The sequence below is a fragment of the Poecilia reticulata genome, linkage group LG12, assembly GCF_000633615.1.
Source record: "Poecilia reticulata strain Guanapo linkage group LG12, Guppy_female_1.0+MT, whole genome shotgun sequence".
Taxonomy (NCBI): Eukaryota; Metazoa; Chordata; class Actinopteri; order Cyprinodontiformes; family Poeciliidae; genus Poecilia; species Poecilia reticulata.
Window position 1 is genome coordinate 681,533 of NC_024342.1, and position 16,298 is coordinate 697,830.

General features: G+C 42.4%; 2 protein-coding genes across 2 annotated transcripts in view; both read left to right on the forward strand.

The window, feature by feature from the left end:
* il6st (interleukin 6 cytokine family signal transduce) overlaps window positions 1–11,602 on the forward strand; it is an 18,507-nt gene extending 6,905 nt beyond the window's left edge. Inside the window, exons 5-16 of the mRNA XM_008423098.2 lie at window positions 285–442; window positions 534–688; window positions 990–1,152; window positions 2,618–2,691; window positions 3,154–3,391; window positions 5,045–5,215; window positions 6,447–6,548; window positions 7,918–8,061; window positions 8,151–8,294; window positions 8,848–8,944; window positions 9,217–9,298; window positions 9,514–11,602. Of these exons, the coding sequence (XP_008421320.1) occupies window positions 285–442; window positions 534–688; window positions 990–1,152; window positions 2,618–2,691; window positions 3,154–3,391; window positions 5,045–5,215; window positions 6,447–6,548; window positions 7,918–8,061; window positions 8,151–8,294; window positions 8,848–8,944; window positions 9,217–9,298; window positions 9,514–10,122 (2,137 nt within the window). The 3' untranslated portion in view covers window positions 10,123–11,602. The remainder of the gene's footprint in view (window positions 1–284; window positions 443–533; window positions 689–989; window positions 1,153–2,617; window positions 2,692–3,153; window positions 3,392–5,044; window positions 5,216–6,446; window positions 6,549–7,917; window positions 8,062–8,150; window positions 8,295–8,847; window positions 8,945–9,216; window positions 9,299–9,513) is intronic.
* Window positions 11,603–12,957: 1,355 nt separating this feature from the next.
* purg (purine-rich element binding protein G) lies at window positions 12,958–15,064 on the forward strand. The gene has a single exon (XM_008423099.2). It carries the CDS (start codon window positions 13,745–13,747, stop codon window positions 14,777–14,779), a length of 1,035 nt encoding a protein of 344 aa, XP_008421321.1. The 5' UTR covers window positions 12,958–13,744; the 3' UTR covers window positions 14,780–15,064.
* Window positions 15,065–16,298: the final 1,234 nt, after the last annotated feature.

Sequence of the window (16,298 nt, forward strand, 5' to 3'; positions counted from 1 at the left end):
CCACCATGCTCCATCATACCCCACCAAGCTCCATCATGCTCCATCATACCCCACCATGCTCCATCATGCTGTGAAGTCATTTCTCTGGTATTCCTAGATTGTTGGAGGAAGTTATTTTTTGACAGTTTGATCCCAGTATTTCATCATGATTTCATATTTCATGCTTTTTGGGAAGAATTGCGAGTAAGTGAGAATGAAAGAGGTCAGGAACTGAACATGTTCTGCAGTACAACTTATTTCATAATCTGAGTTTTCTAAAAATGCTTTCTAAAAAATGTCTCCAGTTCAGTCACACATAGAAGCGAGACAACATTGTTCAGCACAACCAAGGTGAATCTGGGATTCTTCCCCCATTTCATGCATCTCAATGTTTGGGTGGTGGCAGATAATTTACTGGGAACAGTGGAGTCTGAGCATCTGAAACAAGACGCCAATGAGTTTGGTAAGTAAATGTTTGACCATCTTCATTTTGGAAGGTTTTTATTTATTTTTTGTTTTATTCTGAAATGGACTCTTGTGTTTCTGTGTTCCAGTGAAAACAGATCCTCCATCCAAAGTGACTGCGTTTCCAGAGGAGCCTTTCCCTAACTCCCTTTTAATCAAATGGCAGCATCCTATTGAGGATGTACGAATAAAACTGACTTATCAAATCCGATACTGCCAAAGTGGATCCCATACTTGGACTTATGTAAGTGTGTGTGATCTAAGCACTTTATGGATCAAAAATGTTTCTGAGCCCATTCTGGTTGGTATGCTGAATATTTTGTTCACCTGGGGGAGAGAAGAAGTTCTGCTACCTTTGAGACAGTTCTGTTTAATCCCAACTGATGCATGTCAGAACAAATGGCAGCTGTTCACCCTCTGGCTCGCTGATTCTTAAAGAATATATTTGAATAAAAATCCACTCAGATAAATCAATTCTTGGTTTATTTGGTCCTTGGTTTATTATTGATAATGATATTAAGTTTACTGGGGTTTCTGTTTTACAGATACCTCTTGAAGACACCGACAAGGTCATAACTTCTTTCAGACTGCAGAATCTTCAGCCATACAGCGCTTATGTCATTCAGATGCGCTGCAGAAATCGAGAAGGGAACTCGGGTCCCTGGAGCAACTGGAGTGCCAATGAAACTAAGACAACACCAGAGGATCGTAAGTGTTATTGTTTCATACTCTGACTGTTGACACAGATATGGAGTTAGATGTGTGCCCAGAACATTAAGCAGAATCTTAGCTGTGCCTGACTTGGCACAGATGGGATGTTGATTGTGACAATTGTAAGAGTTCGTCCTATAATGGGCAGGTTGTTGTTGACAAAAAAATGTCAACAACAGTTGACATTTTCGTAAAAAGTTACATGTAGCTGTTTAGAACTGAAGCAACAGTTTTGCCTGTTATACCCTATTTTTATTAATTGACAGCACTAAAACATTTAGAACTCATTTATTAACTCAGTTAATTACCGTATTTTCCGCACTATAAGGTGCACCGGATTATAAGACTCATGCTAAAACATACGGTCAACTGAAAAAAAAAAAGGTAACAGAAACAGAAGAGTAAGTTTAGTTGAACTTTATTCGACTATATAACAATACACTCACGTTATTTTTTATTCTTCTTCCACAAATCCATCAAAGTCCTCTTCTGTATCTGAATTGAACAGCTGGGAAATTTCGCCATCAAACATGCCAGGTTCCCTCTCATCGTTGTCGGAGTCAGTCTCGTTTCCAGGTGGCTGTTCAGCAATGATGTCGACTTTCGCGAAAGCTCGGACATCAGTTAAGGCAGATACATCAGCCCAGGCATCCACAATCCATTCACACATGGTGGCGTAACTCGCCTGGCGCTGCCTCCCCGTCTTAGTAAACGTGTTCGCAGTCTGTCATCCATCACTCCCACGCCACTCACTTCTTTTTGAACGCCCTGTTTACACCAATGTCCAGCGGTTGGATTTCTTTTGTTAATCCTCCCGGAATGACGGCAAACTCCAAGTTAGTTTGCTTTACTTCCTTTTTCACAGTAGCAGTGAGATGGGCGGCATGGAGTCGCAGATGAACAGGGACTGTGATGCGTGGAAAAACCTATCTGGTTTTTACCGGAGGCGTATGCTGCAGAACTCTGAAAACAATTCTCTGATTGGTTTATCGTTGCTGGCGTACGTACTTTACGTATTACGTAATGTCCTCTGATTGGTTTATCACTGCCAGCGAACGTACTGTACACTTTACGTCTCTGTGTCAGGGACAGATTTTTAAATTCAGTGCACACATAAGGTGCACCGGATTATAAGGCGCACTGCTGATTTTTGAGAAAATTTAAGGCTTTTAGGTGTCCCTTATAGTCCGGAGAATACAGTAATCGTAATTATTCAAAGCAACTCCAATTAATCAGATTAAAAATGTTTGTTGTTCACCAGCCCTATGTGTATGCATTTGTGTATGTGTGTATATGCATAGTAAATTGTTTTTCTTTCCTTTTCAATGATCAGTTATCATGGGCTCAAAAAGCCCAGATGGTCCATCTATTAATGATGCTATAAACCTGCACGTTTTCCTTCACTGTGCAGCTGAAGACGAGTCATGGTGTGATGCTTCCTGTTTTTCTACCTCTGATTCAGGACCTAGAAGTAAACCAGATTTGTGGCAGTTGACTGGGGGTGACCATGGTGAAGAAGTGCAGATCATTTGTAAGGTAAAGTTTCATAATGTTGTAAACAAAACGGTTTAATAAAAAAAATATCCAATCCAAACATGACCAGATTGGAAAACATCAGAGAACAGCTGATAGTCACTCACTAGACATGTTATTGGGCCCAACTTGCTTACAAGTACACTGGGCTGAACACTCATATGTTCAAGTTCTGGCTTCATTGGTTCTGGTCTAGATTCAGGCAGGTGTCTGAAATATTCATTTGGGTTGAGATCCGGCAACTGAGGAAGGTATTGGACTACACTGATCTCATTGTTACTTATGAACAGCAGTTTGAGTTTAAACTTTTGAAATGTGAAACTAAATGGCTTTGTAAGGATGAAGCCGGGTTTGTTGACAGCAGAATGACTCACCTAGTCTGCAGGGGATGAACAGCTGAACAGATTCTTCCACTGATGGAGGCTGTTTTTTCATCCTGTGTGTGTATATGACTTTGACTTTCAGGATCCCAAGCATGCCAATGGAAGGATAACGTCATTCGCCTTAATTCTCTACAACAAGAATGGACCTTTGGAGCAGGAGATCATCCCAGCCGACCAGAACCAGACCTCCAGTGAGAGCAGAGTCACTCTGCTTAAGAAAATTTCCTTGGCTGATAAACAGTTTGTAAGAGTGTGCGTGAATGCCAACAATTCCAAGGGGACTTCTCCAGAGGCGTGTTTGATCCTTGTCAGATCATCTGGTATGTAATAATAATAATAATCAATTTAATTTATTTTTTTATTACTTTATGTTTATTGATTTTCTGTTTTTTTTCCAACACACACAATACACAGAACCAAAAGAACAGACTGTCGACAAAGGGTATTACTTACATACTGACTAAGATGAATAGATACAGGTTGAAAATCAATTTAATTTATAACGCACTTTTCATTAACAAAAATCTCAAAGTTCTACACAGTGTAGCTAAAAACAAATAAAATCAACAATCGAACAAAGACAGTCATTTAAAAGTGGAGTAGGCTTGTCTAAAAAGAAACGTTTTCAGGCCGGTTTTAAAGTCAGACAATAATTGCGGGGCTCTCAAATAGTCCGGGAGAGACATCCATAGACGAGGAGCAGCCACAGCAAATGCCCGATCACCCATAGTCCTTAGTCTGTGTGTCTCTTTCAATGCAACATAGCAGCTGTGCATATGGAAACCTTATGCTGAATGTTCAGTGAAAGGTGAACACTAAAGCTGGCCTACATGTGCAGAGTCAGTGTCAGCAGAATAAACCCAGAGCCTTATTAGGACTACAGTACAGAAAAGGAAATACAACTAATGCCTTTATGCTCATGTGGACTGGTGAGGTACAGTAGGAAACAGTGCAGCTGTGCTGCTACCATTATATCTAAATGTATTTAAAAAGTCTGGTGAGATTGAAAAGATTTCAGCTCTTTGTTTCACAGTAACTCTGTCTGAACATAAATCTTTTGACATTATAGCAAGAGATGGTAGCACAATAGGAACTTTTTAACAAGCATGTTAGCATGCTTGCACATATGTCAGAGATGCACCAAGATAGCAGTTGAGGATTGTTTCATTCTTCAACTCAACCAATCCTGAGCAGTGATTAGCCGGTTGGAAACTCAAGAATCCAATCTTTTTCAATACCTAAATACAACATACTAAACTACCTTCTAGTGTTATAGTCAAACCCACTTAATCTGAGACCAAGTCAAATCCAAGACCAGTGGAGAGAGACCCAGACCACTGCCATAAACATAATAATGTAGTTGCTGCTGTAAGTGCTTAAAGAAAGTCTGACTGTGGTGTGTCATTAGCAGGACTCCACCATGGTGGCACTGCTGCGCCTAAAGGTTTCAGATAGATGCTCTGACCTAACACATAGCTGAACTCAAACCCGTACGTAAACAGACCTCCATTTACAGGCTTACATTGACAGGCTTACTATACATTACATTTGTTAATGTAATGTGACTGGAAAACATTTCTACTAATATTCTTCTAACTCTAGTAGCTCTCTGTCTCATAGGGTGATGGGGTGTAGCGTCACCTTTTCTCCTGTCATTCTTACTGTCTGCTCAATGCAGGAAGGCTGGAAATATCGCTATGGCTCTTAGATTTTCTCATGATATATAATTCTTAAAGACAATTCAGAATTGGCTAAGATCAGTATGAGCTGGTCAGAGCTTTACAGAATCTTGAATGCTGCTTCTCTAACGTATAATGTTGAGCAGCATTTTTGGAAGCATAAATAATGTCCTGTAGAGGTGACTGGATGATTATTATTGTTACAAAAGTTCAAAGAAAAAGCGATTCAATTACCCCTTTAGTTGGTGTAAAGCTATCTATGTGTTGCTAACAGTGTGTGTGTTTCTCTTTCAGAACAAACAACGGTGGAAAAGTTGAAGGTGTGGACCCAGGAGGGTCAGATGTTTGTAGAATGGAAACGGCCAAACAACACCGCTGTATCTGAATATGTAGTTGAGTGGGCAAGGCACGGAAAAACAGACTGGCAGAGAGAAAACAAAACAACCACTAGGACTGCAATTAAAGGTTATATTCCGTTTTTGAACGTTTTATTTTTTGTTGTTGTTGATCTACTGATAGTCCAAATAAAGGAGCAGGCATTTATCTGATTGAGTAAAAATGGAGCTGGTAGATATTAAACAAAAGTAAGAAATGGGAAAAGTAACACTGTTTACTCAAATGATGCTCTAAAAATGAAATCTGTAAAATCTTAATAAGGTGTCCAGCTTAATTCAGCCTAAAGTATCTAAAGTTAATCAGTTGGGTTGGATTGGGCTCAGACATAACGTCTGTGGGCTTGATGTGGTCTGGTTGGATTTTTTGTGCTCAATCTAAACTTGAGCACAGATTTCTCCTCCAGATGTGGACCAGGGGGAGGTTATGAGGCTCAGATCACAGCAGGTGAATCGATCATAAGTGGAGTTATGTGTTATATGTAGTTATTGGGACCAGTCAGTGCTTTTGTCACTGCAGAGAAAAAGCTAGATGTGTTCATCTTCATGATGCGTGATGGAATCCAGATTCTCTGTTCAACTTGTTGAATGTTAATCAAACCATGCAACTAAACTATGTCAATATCATTTAAACATTTACAGATAAAAATAGAATATGACAGAATTTTTTGATGATGTCAGTCAATGACGGACAACAAAAAAACCTAACGCAACCGCTGGCTTGGATGCTCACAAGTGCTGCTAAATCTCAACTGTTTTATATTTTTTGTGTTTGGTCTCTCTTGTAAATGAGCCAATGAGTCTTGAGATGTTTTTCCTGTATAAATAATGGATTATATATAACTAATGGAGTTATATAATATTAATAGCTTATAATATTAAGTTATGATTGAAGGCTGTAAACTGGCACTTGTGGTATTGAACAGGTCATATTTTTACAAAGCAGAATCCCCTTCATGTTTTCAGAAAGTTTCTTAATGTTTCTGAGCTGCGTTAAAATCTCCTCCAGAACTTTGAGCTGTTGCTCACCAGGAGATTGGAACTGTATCAGAGCAGCTCCTGCAGGCCAAAATGGCTCCTTCTGCAGCGCTTTGGCTTGTTTTTCATGTAGAGATTTATTGGCAGCATCCCAAGTTCCTTGCTATGGATGGACTTCCATATGTCCACACCTCATTTAGCTCTTTGTGAGCAGAGTGTGGTGGGATAATGCAACAATAATTCTATGTCGTCCTTATAATCTCCAGCCCTACTGTTCATCTTTATTTGGTCAAACTGTTTATTTTGTTGTCTGATGTGAAATCCAGGGAACCTTGAGAAGTTTGTTCGCTACAACGTGTCGGTTTATGTGATTCAGTCTGGAAGGGTCTGGAAGCTGGTTCATAAAGAAACCTATCTGGAGCAAGGAGGTAAGACAAACTGGATGATGCTGTAGTTCTCGCTTTCTTCCATGTCTTCTTTTATCTGTTTACCTTTATTTATTTAGGGGAACCCTGCGCTCTGCAGTTGGTATTGGTATGTCAGTGTGAAGAGCTCTGGTTGGATGTTCAGGTCTTCTGTAGCCTCTAACAGCTTTTCCTCCAGCTGTGCTCTGAATTCAGTTCCATCCATCTTCCCATCATACCTTACTAGGATTTTCAGTTTTGTAAAGTCACTTTCACTTCTTACCTGGATTTGTCACCATGGAAACCAATCTTTGTCCTGAGAAAATGGTTCTCCTCACTGAGTTAGACTGTTGTGCTTTGTTAGTTAGAGACTTTCTCAGCAGAGTTGGTCCTGATCTACCTAAAACACAGACTGATTACTGTCAGACTGCTTTCTGGTTAGTGACCATCTTCCTGTGCTTAAATGACTTCCTTATGATAAGAAGTCACATAAGATAAGAAGCACATCATACTCTCCAAATGACTACATGTTGCATCTGTATGTTCTGTTCACTATCGCAGACTATCATCACAGGTTTTAAATTGCATGACTAGGATATCTCTGTTGGTTAAACTTGCTTCACTCTATAGGGCCCAGATACCCAGACTGGGTGCACCGATAAATTGGCCCCAGATTTTTTTAATTTTGGTAGATGGCTAATCGGCTAATACTTAATGTGAAGCCAATCTTTTTCACTGATCTCATCTACCTCAGCAAAGATCTAAATATCAACCACTGTCCTCTGAGCTTTGACTGACAGACCGGCAATATTCACCCACTGTTACTAACTTAGCGACTGTCTTGTTATATTTAACAACATTTCAGACTAAAATATCAGTATCAGCCAAAATTGGAATGGGCAGGTCAGGCTTTGTAAAGATTGGTGATCGGCCAGAAAACTACAATGGGTGCAGCCCTAACGCAGACCCTCCCGAACAGAAACATCCCCACAGTATGATGCTGCTCTCACCTTCTTTCAGAGAGCAGATGATGTGTTCAGTCATTTCTCACTTGTTTTACACTTAAACTAAAACATTTCATTTTGGTCTCAACTGACCAGAGCACCTTCCTGGCAACAACAGGGACTTCAAATTTGATAAGTAAACAACTAATTAATTCTCTGCAGTCATTTATTTATTTATTTTATTTATTTTTTATCGGAAGCCTGTTATTTGTCCAGCACCCTCACTACTAAGCTGCAGATGTGCATGTGACACTGCTGTGGTTCTGGTTCTTTTACGATTAGTGAAGTTCCTTTCCTGAGCGGATTCGGGTAGTGGTGGTTCTGTGTTTACCTGACTTTGACCCAGTCTGGTGTGATCAGCTCTAATAATGTTTCTGCTTGGGTTCCAGCTCCAGAACAGGGCCCTACTATTAACAAGAGCTACCCAGCATATGATAATGCTCATCTGGTGTGGGATGAGATTCCACTGGACAAGAGGAGGGGCTTCATCACAAACTACAACATATCCTACAGAAAGGAGAACGAGGCCCTGAGTACGTTCCTACCTGTCAGAACTGGTTCTTTACTCCAAAGCTTTCATTGTCTTCTCAGCAGTCAGCCTAACTTGTGTGGTTCTGTTCAGAATCGATCCGTGTTGCAGCTAACGACACCTCTTACACTCTGACTGAGCTGCTGGGCAACACCAAGTATGAAGTCTGGATCAGTGCTTCAACCGTGGCAGGCTCAAAAAACAGCAACCCTCACTCATTCACCACATTGAGATACGGTGAGTCTGTCTTGCATGCAGCTGCTTCACATCAGCTAAACAAACAGGACATATTCATTCAAAGCCCTAATAAAATAACGGCAGCAAACTGTGAGTGAAGGCAGAAAGACGTTGCAGGCAACTAGATAAACTGCAAAGCACTTGGGAAAAGATGAGTGTGTCTGTGCATAAGCCTGCTTTTAAGTTGCACTGAAGGAGGGGAAAGAAATGATTGATGATGGAAAATAGTGTTGACTTTCTGAGAGATGGACAGGTCACCAGTCCATCGGGACAGACATGTCCAACCCATTCCCAGTGTACCAGCTATGGTTAGGACTGGTTCACAAGCCGGAGTTTTGCTTTTTGGAAGGCCAGCAGAATCCTGTGGTCAGGTCGTTCATCTAGAATCTGGGCTTGCACATTGGTGCAGAACATCAACAAAAAAACAATCTGGCATTAATAGCTTGTCAGCATTAATAAACCTTTATTCATTAGCTAAAAACTGAGTGGAAATAAAGGAAAACTTGATGGGGATGTGAAGTGTTGCTGATCTGTTGTGCTGTCTTCCTGCCAGCTCCAGGAACGATTGAGGGCATCGTGGTAGGAGTCAGCCTGGGCTTCCTGTTCTTCGTTCTCATGGCTCTCCTGCTGTGCTTTCTGAAGAAGGATGTGTAGGTGGAACTGTCCTGTCTGTCTCCTTCATTTCTCTACAAGATGTAACTCTTCAAAGTGTGTCAGCATCTCAACACAGTTTATGAAGAGCATTCATGCTGTAAAGTCGCTCTAAAAAAGCTAAGTGGAGGTGGGGCTGCTCCAGTTTCTGCTCTGTCGTTAGGCAGGCTAGATCAGATTCCATTAAGGTCTTGTGTTAGAGATGTGATATGTGTTGTGGTTGGTTTCCTGACTGATAGCTGTGTAATGTCAGAGTTCTATTTCCTTTCAGATTAAAGGAGAACTTCTGGCCTCAGATTCCCAACCCTGGAGAGAGCACCATTGGAAACTGGTCTCCTGATTATCCTCCGAAGGTAAACCTGCAGTACCAACTCTCGTACAAGAGCAGTCTCTCTTTTTTCTGTGGGTTCCATATTAAAGCTCTGGCTCTTGGTGTCAGGATTAGGTTTTAAATTTAAAGTTAACTTTTGTGTTTACATCTAATATAGGTCTGACAAAGCCTTGAATTTTGTATTGGGTGAGATTCTTTTGGTCTGAGATGTGACAGTGATATTTTGTTCCTCTGCAGGAAGAGACTCCAAAGGAGAACTGTGTGTCTGGTGTGTCTGTGCTTGATGTTGGGGTGTGTGAGGTAAAGCTTGGCTTTGAAGAGGACAAGACCAGTCTGTCTCTGAAGAAGGGCAAATACCTATCTGAGGAGCACAGCAGCGGGATCGGCGGCTCCTCCTGCATGTCGTCGCCGCGCCAGAGCGTTTCCGACAGCGATGAGGGCCCTGACCTCGCTGACTCCACGGCCAGCACTGTTCAGTACTCCTCTGTTGTGGCATCCAGCGGTTACAAGGGCCAGACACCCAGCTCCCATTCGCAGCATTCCATCTTTTTGCGGTCCGAGTCCACGCAGCCACTGCTGGACTCAGAGGAGCACCCAGACATGTCGCTGCAGGAGGGATGCAGACAGGTCCAGCCTCCTCCCAGACCGTCACTGTTTACTGGTGCAGAGAACCAGAACAGCATGGAGTCTGATGACTTCAGGCTGCTGGGGGTGGAGCAGCATGACTTCTGTCCCCTCAGAGAGGACACTGAGCTGACCACCAAGCCAGACAGCCTGTCTGCTGACACAGAGTCAGCAGCAGTGTCCAGCTACATGCCACAGTTGGGAGGTTACAGACCACAGTAAGAACGTGTCGCACCGTATCGTTTTATTTTATTTTAAGCCTTTGACACAGTGATTTTAAAATCGTCTCACTCATTTCCACTTCAACGCACGTTTACATGTGCGGCTGCTGTATAATTCTTTGTAAAGTATCATGTGAATGACGGCCTATAGCAGTAATGCTTGGCCATCAGAGTATACCTCTCTGTTCCTCACTAGACTGATATCAGACTGATGGACCTGCAAGCTTTGAGTTCTAACTGCCAAGAAGACATTCAGACTGAATCCGTCTTCTCAGAATGTTAATGAAGCAAGATTTAGTCAAATATTTTCTGCCAAGAGTTAAAGTTGCCTGGTAGCGTAGCAATTAACTAATCAATCTGAAAACTGATTTAACTGTGTTTAGTTTGACCACAGCAGTCCGACATATCAAACATGTGACCTGTGGAAGGATGGAGGCTCACTGTCAGGTCTGCCTCTTTAGTAAGTACTCTCAGCATTTCTTGCAGAGGGTGTGAGACCTTATTAGACAAAACACACTGTCATCAGCATGTTTCCAGATAATTAGTCATTTTCTACAGTAGACTGCAGGACCACAGGAAGATGGAAGAGAAACTATCTTTACAGTCAGCTTGTTCTGAGCTGCAGGCTGATCTCCAGAGGAACAGAAACCTGTTCCTGAGAGCAGACTGATGTGAAAGTGGTCTGCAGCCTGTCTGTAGCACCAGAACTCAAATGGAGGCTCCACAGGGCAGAGTGTTCGGTCCTTCTGGAAACAAAAATGGTATTAGGTGATATGAAACTGACAAATGTGTTACAGAAAGGAGATGGTGCTTGTTTATCACGCAACGCCAGTTAGAGTGGAGATGTGTTACTCTGATATTGTAATAGAAACAGAAGTGCTTTTTGGAGTGCTATAATAAATAGTGTGACGTGCTCACAATAGCCCAACAGCTTGTTGCTAACAGAAAAGTGCTGAATGGACATATGTCTCCACTTCTGCTTTACTTTACTATTACATTACTATTATTTCTTTTCCTTGCCTTATTTCTTCAATTCTGGCTCTGAGTAGTTCATCCTGTGTTCATTTCAGTTCAGTTTCTTTATATAACAACAATTCACAACATGTTCTCTCAATGAACTGGTTCAGTTAATATCCAATTCAGTTTAGCGTCAATCTAGTTTTAATTTTTCTCATTTCAATTCTAGATTAAGACATGCTGTACACATTGACGTGTTGAGGTTACATTAGCTGAACCTGGTGAAGAGTTTGGCTCTACGGGATGGAAAACTCAGTTTGGGTTTGTCCTTCCTCTTCTTGTTCTGTGCATTCAGCTCTGCAGAAATGGGATGTGCATTGTTAGGCATTATCATTTATTACATTATGTCTTTTTTAGCTTTGGTATATATGCTGCACTTGAATGTAACTAAGTAATCCTTGTTAAAGTTAACCTGTACTGCGTATCAATAAAGTTTCCTTGAGATGCCTTAAACATCTGAGCTACATGTGGTCTGTGAGTTATTACAGCTCAAGCAACTTCTTGACAGACATTTAACCTTTTTCCTTAATTCATGAGTTTTGTGTCAAATTGGCCTGACACTAAATTGTCTGCAAAAATGGGGAGTCACCTTTCTTGGTATTTTTTCCAGCTGTTTTTTTATTTTTAATTTTATTTTTAAAGGGGGAGAAACAGGAGTGACTTGTAAACTATTTGAAGTAGAATGGAAGATTTTTCCTTCAATGAAAACTGTATAATTTCTAACTGATAACATAATGAACAGTTTGGATTTAGATTAATATTTAGGTTTCTGTGATGTATATTGGTAACAATGGGTCAGCAGTTAGAGACTTACTTTACTGTTCAAAAAAAAAAAAAAAAAGAGTTGAAGAGGATTAATGAGAATCAGCCACAGCCCTATAGTCTTGACCCAAAGGGTTTGGTTTGGTGACTTGAAATGTAGCTTTGTGTTATCTGCTCCCTCCAGGTCAAGAAGGAAGGCAAGAACAGGAAGTACTGTGTGAGAAGGGTGGCATCTTTATGAGGTCTGCTAAGCTGAATATGTTCTACCGGTTCATTGTATCCATTGTGCTGTTCTGGTGGTGTGTGTTGGGGAGTGGGGCACCACTAAGAAGAAAACTGAATTAGCTCATTAAGAATGCAGGCTCTAGTGGGGCTGGGCCTGCACTCTGTGGAGAAGGTGGTGCAGCAGGGGATGATATCCAAGATCAGAGGGATCTTGTTCAATCAGAGTCACCCACTGAACTCACCAGTTAAGTTTAGTGAACATCAAATTCCTTACAGTGTGGTGCTCCACTGAGAGACTAGGGAACTTGTTTGTCTCTCACCACACTGAGCTATTTATTTCTTAATAGTCAGTGTTTTTATCTGTTGGGTCTTTGGTGCTTATTGTTTGTATAAGAGAAAGTGATGGTCTGCCACACAATTTACTTCGGGATTAATAAAGTATCCATTTATCTTGTGTAATGGAAGGAAGCAACAGAAAATGAAATGGTGGGTTGGAGCCTTGTGTGTTGTAATGTGAATGATGCGCTGAACTGTTGTGGTAAACAAAGAGCTCAGCCAAAAGGAAATTCTAAAGTTCTCCAGTTAGCAGTTTGACCTGGCAGATGCTGATGGGGAGAAGCTGAGAGCAAGAGGAGGGTGTGAGCAGCACATGCACAAGCCTCATTGACAGACCCTCTTCTTGGCTCTGATTGATTGGCTGATTTCTGATCAAGTCATGCATTTCTATAGTTAGCACTGGGAGCAAGCAGAGGAGCTTGAATTTTTATTTTATTTTTTTCAAATTATCTGTCTCATCGATCACACCATGGTGACAGTTTTAACATGTAAAAAAAGAACATTTTGTTTTATAAAAGTTACATTTTCAGCTTTTTTCATACCTCCATTTGTGGTGGTGTGGTACAGCAGTGTGCTGATCATGTTAACTCATTGGAGAAGAAACGGCAAGTCATTCTACAGGCTAGTAAATCAATTTGCAGTCAATTGGTTTACCATGACTATTTTTATATGTCTTTCTGATTGAAATAATTCTGCCATCGGGAGGACGGTGAAATGTTACACTTGCAACAATGGAGATGATGATGATGATGATGATGATGGGATTTTTCTGAAGAATAATGTCTGTTGTCGCAGAGGAGGAAGGAAAATCAGCATCCTGCTTCACATGTTCTCCTTCAGGGACATGATGTTCGTCTGAATGGAGGGCAGGAGTCGGTGGATCCCGCATCACGCCGCCATAAATCCGCGCAGTGGAGAAGAGCTGCAGTGAATGCAGCCTTCAGTCACTGCTGACGTCGCGTCTCTTTAACGGAGGGCTTCTCAGGACGGGGAGGGGCGGGGGGTGAACGGGTTCATCGGGTTCATTCCTGTATCTCAGGTCGGCTGTTCCCGGTTTCCTGTGTTAACGAGAGGCTGCGGCACAAATCGCTGATGAAACATGGAAGCAGTCCGCATCGGAGACCGGATACATGGTGTTTATTCTGGACACTGACTGGATGAGCTGATGGCTTTAAAGCACGCAGCCATTTTCAGGTGAACCTGTGCTCTTCCAGCCAGCTGTAGCCGATGTGTTGGGAATGGAGAGATCGCTTTTTCCTGTGCAGGCTGCTGATGGAATATAAATGATGATGATGGCTGATGGGTGCTGCAGGGGAACGGAAAGAAGCAGGGGTAAGATCCAGTCCGATTCTCTGTCCAGACACGCGTATCCCCAGCAGTACATCCAGGCTGGAGCAGCGCAGCAGGGAAATGACATTCAGGAACTGGCCTCAAAACGCGTTGACATCCAGAAGAAACGCTTCTATCTGGACGTGAAGCAGAGTGTGCGCGGTCGCTTCCTGAAGATAGCCGAGGTGTGGATCGGGAGAGGGCGTCATGATAACATCAGGAAGAGCAAGCTGACTCTGTCCATGTCAATGGCTCCGGCTCTGCGATACTGCCTGGGAGATTTCATCGATTATTACGCCCGAATCGGACTGAGGGGGAACCTGGCCCAGACTCCCCAGCTGGCAGAGGAACACGGCAGCAACGGGCAGGGCCGCGGGCATGATGCGCGCAGAAAAGCGCGGGAGCAGCATGCATCTCCCACCGGCTCGGTAGGCTCCGATGATCATGCCCACCGAGTTCTCAAGAGCGAGTTCATTGAGAGAGACAACAGGAAGTACTTTCTGGACCTCAAGGAGAACCAGAGAGGTAGGTTCCTGCGCATACGACAGACCGTCAGCAAAGGCCACGGCTCCATGGGCTACTATGGCCAGGGTATCGAGCAGACCATTGTTCTGCCCGCACAGGGACTCATCGAGTTCAGAGACGCCCTGTCCCAGCTCATCGAGGACTACGGGGACGAAGAGGTGGACGAGCATGGCCGACTGGGCTCCAGGACGCGCCTCGATAACCCCGAGCTTCCGGAGGCCGCGTCCTTCCGAGTGGACAACAAACGCTTTTACTTTGATGTGGGTTCAAACCGCTACGGGGTTTTCTTAAAAATAAGTGAAGTGCGTCAGCCGTACAGGAACACCATCACGGTCCCATTGAAAGCCTGGGCTCGGTTCGGAGAAAACTTCATCAGGTATGAGGAGGAAATGCGGAGGATCTTCTCATGCCACAAGGAGAAGAGGACAGAAGACCGACAGGACAGCACAGAGCAGGAGGACTGACCTCTGCACCCTCCAGACACATGGCCCAACCTTCCACATGCCATGTTCTGTCACCACAAGTAGGCTGATTTACCAAGGGCTGGTAAACATCTACCCTGCCAAGAAGTGATCCATTCATAGCCTTATAGCAACACCTGATTCATCTACTGCTGCTGATGCACTTTAACCAGGAGCAGCCTGGGAATGATTTGGGGCTCTGTGGACTTTAACCCACATTTGCCTTTTAAATTTAAGAATGCACTGTACAGATGGTTATTAATCAAAAAAAATTACAGTGATATGGTACTGCTGGTAATAGATGAGCTTTAGAGTTGACCATTGTTAATGTTGGCACCCTAAACATTACCTAATATTTTGTTACAAGCAGAAAAGTGCAGAGAAGTGCAAACTGCAACAAATCAAAAAGGTCATTATAAACATAGGATGAATATCTATATTTGAGACAAATAAAAAGTTGAGGTGAGCTGCCTGAGAAATTAGCTGGGTTGTTAGGATATCCTGATGATTGGGGCCTTAGGTAGTAAGTAAGTGCAATAAATACCAGTCAATGCTTGCAGCCTCACTGACCTGGGGAAAAGTATGGTGTAGTGAGATGTAGGTGTTGATCCAATGGAATAACATATTTATAATTGTCACAACAACTAGGCAAGAGAAACATTGGTGTGCCGATGCATGCTGCCAGTGAAATGGTTATGCTGGTGTTGTGATTTGTTTTGTTTTCTGATGTAGAATTTAGTCCTTCAATTTACTGTTCAAGTGTACATGGACAGCAGAATCCTGGGTTTGACCTTGTGTTTCTCCTTAGATCATGTTGTGTTCCGATATTCTTACGTACTGTTATCAATGAAGACATAATCTGGTCTTTGCCTTCTCATGTGCACTGAAGAATTGCAGGGTGTGTTGTGTTCTCCAGATCATTAAAAGCAGAGTTCAGCACCAGAACAGTCCCAACATACAATGATTCATGTGTGCATGCAGACACAGTTCATTGCTGCTACGTGCACTGGCAGTTTAGCATCCATCAAAATATACCAAAACTGCACAGTAGATGTTAGGTTTTCACATTGGCAAGCTCTGGGTCAGTTTAGAGACAGCTTTTGTAGTGATGCAAACCTGCAGAGTTGTCTATTGAGTGCAGAGTCACTGACCAGATGCCATACCCTGCTACACGTAAAATCCATTGGTGCTTAGAGTTGCACCATTAGTCAGTTTCAGAAAGAGAACTGAACTTGTGAGAGGTCCAGATTGTGGTTTTTAATGAGCCAAACTATCAGTGCAGCTGTTGCTGAAAAAGCCAACAAGATTCAAAGGAGGCAAAACAAATCTATAAGTGTGAGGCTTGACTAGGTTTCTTGCAGTTAGTTTATGAAACACAGTGTAGTCTTTGGATGATGCTGGTCTGATCCAACTTTTGGTGTCATTGGGCAAGGCTAAATCCATGCATATTGATATTTGAGACATTTTTTGCCATGAAGCATAAAACTGTCAAAGAAGGAATTACTTAGATGAATGTGGATTC

Coding starts and splice junctions, on each gene's coding strand:
- purg (XM_008423099.2), top strand. CDS start 13,745: ATGATGATGATGGCTGATGGGTGCTGCAGGGGAACGGAAAGAAGCAGG.